Source organism: Neolamprologus multifasciatus, chromosome 3, assembly GCF_963576455.1.
Source record: "Neolamprologus multifasciatus chromosome 3, fNeoMul1.2, whole genome shotgun sequence".
Classification (NCBI taxonomy): domain Eukaryota; kingdom Metazoa; phylum Chordata; class Actinopteri; order Cichliformes; family Cichlidae; genus Neolamprologus; species Neolamprologus multifasciatus.
The window spans coordinates 40,753,483-40,763,349 of NC_140441.1; the positions used below are offsets into that span (position 1 = coordinate 40,753,483).

The following is a 9,867-nucleotide window of genomic DNA, read 5'->3' on the forward strand; positions in this document are numbered from 1 at the left end:
TGCACATACGTGGTCCGCATGTGCGCATTCGCTGTCAAAATAAAAGACGCGCACCAGATAAGAAGTTGCAACGCGCATTTGCGTCCATATAAAAGGCAGTGTTTTTGTCCGCTAGAGTGGGATTTTCACGGCACATTCTGCACCACATCTCTGTGCGTTCATCATTTGTTTGAAGCCAGCTCACCTGCAACCACTTTTCCGAGAATACGCGCTTCTTTTGTGGTTCGGACTCCTTCTGACATTTCTTTGGAGGTGGAGGAACAGCAAAGTAATTGCTTAAAGGAGCTTCTTCGACATCTTTAAGAGTTCTAAACAAATGTCTGTCCTCCTCCAGAAAATCTTATGTACGCAAACACGCGTTGCAACTTCTTATCTTGTGCGCGTTTTTTATTTTGACAGTGAATGCGCACCTGCGGACCACTTATGTGCAGCCCTGGTTATTTAGCTCGTCATATTGCAGCCACAGAAATTCTTTTGTCCATGAAACCATAAAGCTGCACTTTCTTTTTGCCTTATAGTCTGATTTGTCATAACTTTTCCGTTTTGTGGTAAGCTTTTCTTTGGCTGTCACTTCTTCACCCTGACCTGTCTTATTTGGCTCAGCAGAACTAAAATATAAATCCTACTGCTTTTACACACGCACTCACATAACGCTCAGCGATTCTCTGCGTGATCAACCTCTCACATGTTTAAGCTGCGGGAGATTTCACTTGTCATGTTTGCATAGTAAGCTAACAATTGATAAGACGATGTCAGAGGAATTGGTGCGCAAATTATCATCACTCACCAATCAGTGCTGTCGCTCTCTATACACAGTTCGCGCGATTGCAAAGTGAAAGCAAAAAACAAGCGCAAATTCAAACGCGATTTCAATATGTCACATATTGACAGTGGCTCAACAATGCCAATGACATAATTACCCAGCTACATTTCCGAAAGAATGCAAAAGCATTGACATATATTTTTCCTTCCTATGACAGCCTGACGGGCAGGGCAGAGATAGATTTTGGTGGCCCGACTGGAAAAATCGCTAGCCCCGGGATGTCGGGCTAGCGATTTTGCGAGCCCTGTACAGTGTTTCAATATTTTTTACCTACTACTCTCCCTGATGGAACAACGCTTGCACTGCCACATACAAGTCACTGAAAGAAAAAAAGAGAAGCAGTTTTAAGGATGGTTTTATTGACCACCTTTTTTTTTACTTTGATTAAATCATAAAACTATCATAAAAATATATGATGGTAAAAACTTACCATGTATTAAAGAGGAGGCACAAACAATCAGAAAAGGGGTCAGCTTTCTTTGTGGTGTTACTATGGTAAAGAAAACAGACAAAAAAATTTATAAAAACTCCACAGTGGATTTTTTTTTACTTTGTTGCAAACGTATAAAAAAATACAAATACATATAAATACCTCTTGCAATATAAAATTCACAGATAAATATCCAATCTGTTGCCAAATGTAATAGCAGTGTTTCACACTATGCAATAAAGATGCTGGTAGTTGCGGTAAAGGTCCGACAGGCAATTTTCATAACTATCCGCCATTGCCTTTTCCTCTGACCGCGTGTTTATGCTCTTTTCCCCATGCACTAGCGTTTAAGTCAATTCAAAGGATGCAGTCCCTGAATTTGGACACAGCTAATATTTAGCAACTCGCGCATGCTAGTTTAACTTGCATTACTGCAAGAGGCCGAATGCTTAAAAAAAAGGAGAGAGAAAGAAAGAAGAAATGCAAATGATAATAAAAAAAAAAGTGAAGAAAGACCATGTCTTGCAATAACCGTCATTTAAAACCAAAGTGAATGCTAACAGAGCTAGGTAAAAGTTCAATGAGACAACCATACAAATTTAGCTAACTTCATTTACTTTGAAATTGAATTTCAAACGTGTTAAATATTGAATTAAACACATTAATAACCGCTAAAAACACTATAAGACTAACTGCAAAAACGGGTAACAAAAAAAAGAATGAAATGGAAATGCTAATAATAATATAAATATAGCCGGAGCGGATTAGAAGTCAGGTATTAGACGGCACCGATTGGCACCGTCTAATACCCGATCTTCACTGTATTTGCTCCACTCCCGCTGTCTAATGACAAATTACACATTTGGAATTAAAAACATTGTTAAACAATTAACGGACGGAACAACTTTGTTTGACTAAGATATTTTCAGTTATTTATTACTTACCTGTATTGTGGAAGATTCTGCAGAGGGAAACGGCAGTTCACTGAACACATATTACTTTCTCCGCATTCCCGCCTCTTCACTTCTGGGAAGTTTGAGCATGCGCACTAGGCATCGGTTTTAGAGTTGTTGATTTAAAATAATTACATTTAATTGAACTGAAGAATGCAAATCTAGTCCATTAAACTTTTTGTTATTTTATGTTAAACCAACAACTGATAATGATTTAAAAACCTAATATCAATATGTTCATGTTAAATAGACAAATGTCTATTGAATAAATCAAACAACTGCCTTAGTTGACTTTTTTGAGTGTAGCGAGCGTTAGGGTGGGCATGGCCAAAACAACAAACAAAACACTTAGAACTAACTTAACTATAATGAGAAAATCCAAAAGAAAATACAGGCCCCTTACCTATCTCCCTAACCAAAACAGGAGAAAAAGGTTCCAAAAGAAAACGGCTTCCCACCCCTACAGCTACCAGGTCAAACAAATAGGTCTTTTTACACAATTTACAATATTAACAATGCAGGCTAGCTCTTCTCATCCCAGAAAACTCAGCAAACAGCCCACAGAACTAAATGCATGGCTCATATGAAACAGAAAGTAGCAGGGCTGCCAGCCCAGTCATGTCCCAATTTGTAGCTCTCCTCATTCCATCTACCACCAATGGTCAGCCTCCACCTGGAAATTTACATAAACACAGGCATCATAGAGGACAAACAACACCCCCTCACATGTCGCGAATGACAACACCACACAGAATCATGACCTGGGTCTTAACAAAGGACCTAAATTACTGTCTGAGTTGGGTATTGCCCTCAGGAGCAGCATGCTGTCTGGTCTGCATTAATTTGCCAAAAGTTAGTTACCATCCAACTTTTGATTGCATTTTGATGGCTCTTTAAAAATGATTCATGTTCATGAGGTTCAAAAGCGAGGTTGAATGTAAATGATAAGAAATGATTTTTTTTTTTAAATTTGCCATGAAAATAAAAAGTATTCTAGACACAGCTGGAAATTTCTGCAATGTGTTTTAACCTAGGGGTCGAGATCTTATGGCCAGCAGAATCAAAGGCTAAGCTAAGGTCCGATAAAAGGAGGATTGATCAATGACTCTTATCTGCAGCCATCAAAAGGTTATTGAAGACTTCAAGGAGAGCTGTTTTAGGGGAATGCAACTTTCTGAAACCACACTAAAAATTATCAAGAACATTATGCTTCTCAAAAATATTATTTAATTGTTTCGCAAAAACCTTTTTTGATATTTAGATTTTAGTGATAAAGAACATTTTGAAGTGGGCCTATTGAACATGAATGAATTTGAATTTGAATGGCACATAACTAATAGGACTATCTGTGAGGGTTTCATCAAGAAAAATTTCAAAAGTTCATTGCAGTCCATATTCAAGAAGGTTGGTGTAAATTATGTTGTTGGAGAAACAATATTAGTCACTGTGTCAAAGAACACTGTTGGTTTAATTTCTCCTAAAGAAATTAGACTATAGGGTAGATAAAGTTTTTTTGTATGATGGTTGATCAGTGTTTTTGTACTGATGACCTTGTATTTTTAATAGTAAGATATTTTAGCATAATAAGATATGTTGAAACCATGTTTTTATTCACAGAGACTCATCTGGAAAAGTTATTGGATGATCTTGGGTTGGAGCAGTACTACAGAAAGAAACTAACACTCAGAAAAATACTTGAGATTGATGAGAAGGCCATCACTGATGAAGCTGCCCACTGTAAATCTGACCTTCCTTGGTATTTTCTGAAGAAACTGATGATGGTTAATGTGACAGCGAGGAATGTGACATATACCACAGTGTGTAAGTCAGACAGTGATGGTGTATCAGGGAGTCAAGAGTTCAGTATTGAAAATCTGTTTAAAAGCCCCAAAAAAGGTGGCATGATAAACCCCCTTGATATAATCACTGCTCTTTTTCTGTGTTCTGATGGTCTTGTGCAGCAGGAAATGGCAGTAAAAATGTCCACATGTCAGTTTTCTGTGCCTTTGCTGCTTCCCAATTGTGACACCAGTCAGTGCACACTCATGCTGTGGGCCATGAGAGACATTGTTAAAAAGTACAGACCTCAGTCTCTGTCAGAGTCCAAGGGCTTCATTGAAGAAAGAATCGTCCTCTCTGAATTTCCAATGATCTCTTTTGTCAGACTGGGTGAGTGCTCTTTATCCAAGTCAGAGATTCTCAATAAGCTTCTGAGCAATTCTCAGCAGTACCATGACACCTTTGTTCATCGCAACATGGAGTGTGGTGACAGTCCAAGAAGAATATCCAACGGACTGACTGAGATTACTTGGTATCTTCCTTGTGGAAACACAAACATTGATATTTTCAGTCAGCCAGTGGCTGTAGCTAACCTTCGTGGGGACATTGCAAGCTTTCAAACACAATACTCCTTTCTGTGTCAGACATCTGCAGCAGTTTTTGTGTTCTTTGACCATTTAGACTCTGAATCTGAATTCAGTCTACTTACCAACCAACAGCACGAGGCACAGATCTTCTTGGTTGGTAGTCATGTGAGCAACAACAGTACAGATACTTTAAAAAAAGTAGCAACTGAGTTGGGCTTGACCAACAACAACATCATTATTAAGACAAAAGCAATAAATGATGCAGACTTTGTCAAACGTTTGAGGGAAATGATCAAAGACTTGGTTAAGAACGCAAAGATGAAGATGACAATAGAGCAGATGGCAGACATTGCCCATGACCTGGGGATCCTGGTTGATGAAGACTCTCCAGAGTGCCAGACTGCAAAGAAAAATTCAAATGTCATCACTGCTGAAATTCAAGACATCCTTAAATACAAAGAAGATCAGCTTCCACGGCAAGGTGAAATATGGAAAGAACTGACCTGCTTAGAGAAGGAAGAATTTCGACTTCGAAAAGTTGGCTCCAAAAATATAGAAGATTACAAAAGTGAACTTCAGCTGCAGAAAGAACAACTGAGGAAAAGGCAGAATTTTTATGACATGTCCAGAGCTATGACATGTTTCATCAATGCAATATCAAGCCCAGGAACAGAGAGGTTTTATTTCTTGAAATGGATGCGAATGAACCTGGATAACCTGTCTCGTATAAAACTGTCTGAACTTCGGGAGAAATATAAAGAAAAATGCAAGAACTCTGAGAACAAAGAGGAGATCAAAGAAATTGACAGACAAATTTCCAACAGCTCACTGGGGACTGAACACTTCTTCCGTGAAATGGGTCAGATCTATGAAGCTTCACTGTCCCTTCCCCAAACAGATCCATCACGTCAACAGCTGCAGCATCTGCCCAAACTGTGTGCAGAGTTGTTGCTTGATGGATTTCCTCTTGAGCTTGTAGATGGAGATGCATCCAACATCCCTCTCAGATGGGTGAGTGATGTTCTCTCTCAGCTCAGTGACTTGGTGTCTCCAAACAGAAAGATACGTGTAGTCACAGTTCTTGGAGTTCAGAGCACAGGAAAGTCCACTCTCCTTAACACCATGTTTGGAGTGCAGTTTGCAGTCAGCAGTGGTCGATGTACTCGAGGTGCCTTTATGTTGCTCATCAAAATCAATGAAGACATGAAAAAAGTCCTAAACTGTGACTTCATGCTGATCATTGACACTGAGGGCTTAAAGTCACCAGAACTTGCCCAACTGGAAAACAGCTACGAGCACGACAATGAGCTTGCTACACTTGTTGTGGGGCTGAGTGATGTCACCATTGTTAATATTGCAATGGAGAATTCAGCTAAAATGAAGGACATCCTACAAATAGTTGTGCATGCTTTTCTCAGGATGAAGGAGGTGGGCAAAAAGCCAAAATGTGTGTTTGTTCACCAGAATGTGTCCGATGTTTCAGCCCATGAAAAGAACTTACGAGACAGGAAACTGCTCCTGGAACAGTTAAATGAGATGACCCAGGCAGCAGCCAAAATGGAAAAGAAAGAGGAGAACAAGAGCTTCACTGATGTGATGGAGTACAGTCCAGACACTGGGAACTGGTACATTCCTGGACTCTGGAATGGAAACCCACCAATGGCACCAGTCAATGCAGGCTACAGTGAGGCTGTATATGAGCTCAAGAAACACATCATCCAACTGCTGGGAAACTGTGAGTCATCTGCTAATAATATCTCTGAGTTTAATGAGTGGATGACAAGTCTGTGGACTGCAGTAAAGCATGAAAACTTCATCTTCAGCTTCAGAAACAGCCTCGTAGCTGATGCATACATGAGACTCTGCACAGAATTCAACAAATGGGAGTGGGAATTCAAAAAAGAAATGTACACCTGGGTAACCAACGCAGAAACGAAAATTTCCAATTTTGGTACAATTGCAGCAAAATCTCACTTTTCTGACTTGACAGTATTCCTCACATCTTTGAAGAGTGAAGTCTCCACAGTGCTGTCCACATGGGAGACAAGACTTCTAGAAAATCTGACAGAGTATTTCAAGCAAACAGAGGGTCATGTTTATCTTGTTGAAGGATACAAAGAGGAATTCTCAAACAGTGCAAAGAGCCTCCGGCGTGAAATGGAGAGATCTGTTTTTATTCAACTCACGATGGCAGTAGAAATCAAACAGGGAATGACAGAAATTGATAAAATCAAAGAGAACCATAAAAAAGAGATTGAAAAGGCAGTTCATGTGTTGATAGATATGTGCAGAATGAAAAAAGCCCAGATGAGTGATGAAGAGCTGGACAAAGAATTTGACAAGATGTGGAATGAAACTCTGAAGAAGCTTTCTTTTTCTGAACAAAAGATCATAGATGTCTTCACCAGCACATTTCACTGCCTGAGAATCAATCTGTCATACAGAGGGAGTCATGCATGTGAATTATTAAGTAAAAAAAGTCTGCAGGATTGTGGAAAAGAGCCTTTCAAATATACAGCTGAAGGATTTATAAAAAAATGCAAACAGAAATTCTGGAATTTCTTTAGAAAAGAAGATTACAAAATAGCTGCACAAAAACAGGCTGACAGCATCATAGATGTTTGCAGTCAGTTTGTGAGAGAAAAAGTGAAAAAGAAAAGCAATTACTCTGATACTTACATCCAGGAGATCCTACACATGATTGACGAGAAACTGCAAAAGAATCGAGATGTTAACAACGACACTGACTTTGAAGTTTCTCTGAAACAGCACATCTGTGGATTTGCAGCCAGAGAGTTTCAGAAAATGCACGAAGATTTCATCCAAGAAAATGATCCCTACAGATGTCTGATGAAAAACATGGAAAAGTTTCGTGATGATTTCAAAGATGTGTTCCATGAAAGAGACCAGTGTCAGAAGAAGGCAGAAGAATTCACCAACCAGTGCTTGAAGCCTGCTGTTGAAGACTTTATCACTCGATGTCTGGGACCTGATATCACTGGTGAAATGCTGACATGTGAGCAGTTCAGCACACGAATGTCCTTCCAATATTCAGTTTTACTGGATTTACTTTCAAAAGATGATTTTAAAAACTATGTGAGCTATATTTGCTCATATGAGAATTATGTCAAGACATGGATACTAAACCAAATAGTGGAGCGCTTCTCAACTGTGTCAGTATCCGATTTTGAGGACCGACATCTGCAGTCATGTATCAGAAGCATAAATGATGCCATTGAAAAAGCCAAAACAGGAAATACGGATTCTGAATTGGGGAGATTTGTTGAAGATATTTGTAAAGAACTTGGTAATAAACTGGTCATTTCCCAGGATGCTCTTGGTGCGTTCATGATCCTGAACAATGCTGACAAGGAACAGTTTGCTCACTGGCTCACAGAGTGTGTAAAGGACATGGCACAAGATCTTACAAAAGCGTTTCAGGCACTGAACTTTGAAATGAAACTACAACGTCTTCATGTGCAACCTGAAAATGAGCTTTTCAACAAACTGATTGGTTGTGGCACACAGTGTCCATTCTGCAAAGCTTCCTGTGATGCAGGAGGAGGAGGTCATACTGAGCACTTTGCTGTACTGCATCGGCCAAAGGGTCTGGGTAGATACAAGTGGGGCAATACAAGAAAACTTGTCACTGACATATGCTCTTCCTCTGTGATCAGTGACAACCGCTTTAGATGCAGTGCTACAAACCATGAATGGCACCCTTATAACAGTTATAGGGACATTTTTCCAGACTGGAAAATCCCTCCAGATGTGAGCCTTGAGGCATCAGACCATTGGAAATTTATAATGGCAAAGTACAATGATAATTTTGCCAAACACTATAAAGCAGAACCTGCTGATATTCCTGAAGCTTGGACAGGAATTACAAAAGAACAGGCAGAAAAAAGTCTCAAAAAGTCATTTAACATCAAGTAACAATTCACATTCTACTTTCTTTTTATGTGTGTGCAGAAGAGCACATCAGCATATTTTATTGTGGTATTCAAGAAAATGTATTTGTAAAATACTGTTCACATTTACTTGAGCTTACATTTAACACATTTAATGAAAATAATCTGATCTCAAAAAGGATCTGTCCTTTTTTTGCGTACATCTTTCATTTTGTTTTTATTATTTGTTTTCTTCTTAAAACAAATTCAAGGCTTTATAATAAATAATGAGAAAATATATACATTCAGTCACTAATGTTCTTTTGAATTTTTAAATATGTGTGTTATGTGAGCATTTATTGTTTCCTTTTGCTTATAATCAGATACTCAAATGTTATTGAAACTCAGTACAGAGATTACCATTAACATATACACAGTTACATGAACAACATCAGTTTGTGTTAGCTAATATGGTGTGAGGGGATCTTCAGTTGATCACGGTCCTGTGTCACATCATCGATAAACTCCAGTGTCCCAGTGCCACTGGCAGCCATGCACACCCAGGCCATCACACTGTGTCCACTGTGTTTTACAGATGATGTGGTACGCTTTGCATCATGAGCTGTTCTCCATACTTTTTTCTTGTCATCATTCTGGTGGAGGTTGAAGTTGGTTTCATCTAGTCAAAGACTGTTTTTCCAGAACCGTTCTGTCTTTTTAGATATTGTGTGTGTGTGTGTGTGTGTGTGTGTGTGTGTGTGTGTGTGTGTGTGTGTGTGTGTGTGTGTGTGTGTGTTTTATTTGGGGGGGGGCAAAAATCTCCAATTTAGCCTTTCTATTCTTGAGGCACCTTTCAGTGCACCCTCTGTATTAGTATATAGACACGCCAACCTCCTGGAGAGTGTTATTTACTTGGTTGGCTGTTTTTAAGTGGTTCACCATGGAACTGATTCTGTGTTCATCCATCAATGTTGTCTTCTGTGGATGTCCATTTTTTTTATTTTTTTTTTAATAATAATCTTTTTCATGTTTTATTGATCATAATCATGTCATACAGTGTATAAAAACTAATTTACTAAACTATAATATCTGTTACTCTGAACATGTAAAGAATAATTAATAAAAAAGTTTACATAAAAACAAGGTGTGAATTTACTTCATATTTGATGCTGCCTCTTGACTTCTTAGTGACAAAAAGAAAATACAGGGAAATTCAGGAAAACAAATTGTGGGAAACTACACCTCCTGCTGTCCAAAAAGAGTATGAGTACCAAGATTACAATACTGGTGTATCTTCTTAATTATTACTCTTTTTTGCTTCAACCTTTCACCAAGGAGCAGTTTGAAGTCAGAGAACTTTAGTGGTTTCTTCCCCCAAAACTGCAAGTCACTGCTATACTGAAGC

At 38.8% G+C, this 9,867-nt stretch overlaps 1 protein-coding gene and 1 long non-coding RNA gene across 2 annotated transcripts; one reads left to right on the forward strand and one right to left on the reverse strand.

Moving 5' to 3' along the window:
• Window positions 1–380: 380 nt before the first annotated feature.
• On the reverse strand, window positions 381–2,031 carry LOC146523205 (uncharacterized). Its single transcript, XR_014870008.1, has 2 exons — window positions 1,254–2,031; window positions 381–1,142 (listed from the first exon to the last, which is right to left on the reverse strand). It is a non-coding gene; the product is annotated as an uncharacterized LOC146523205 (long non-coding RNA).
• A 1,761-nt stretch (window positions 2,032–3,792) lies between these two features.
• Window positions 3,793–8,528, forward strand: LOC146523206 (up-regulator of cell proliferation-like). Its single transcript, XM_085155536.1, has one exon. It carries the CDS (start codon window positions 3,808–3,810, stop codon window positions 8,506–8,508), a length of 4,701 nt encoding a protein of 1,566 aa, XP_085011662.1. The 5' UTR covers window positions 3,793–3,807; the 3' UTR covers window positions 8,509–8,528.
• Window positions 8,529–9,867: the final 1,339 nt, after the last annotated feature.

Coding starts and splice junctions, on each gene's coding strand:
- LOC146523206 (XM_085155536.1), top strand. CDS start 3,808: ATGTTTTTATTCACAGAGACTCATCTGGAAAAGTTATTGGATGATCTT.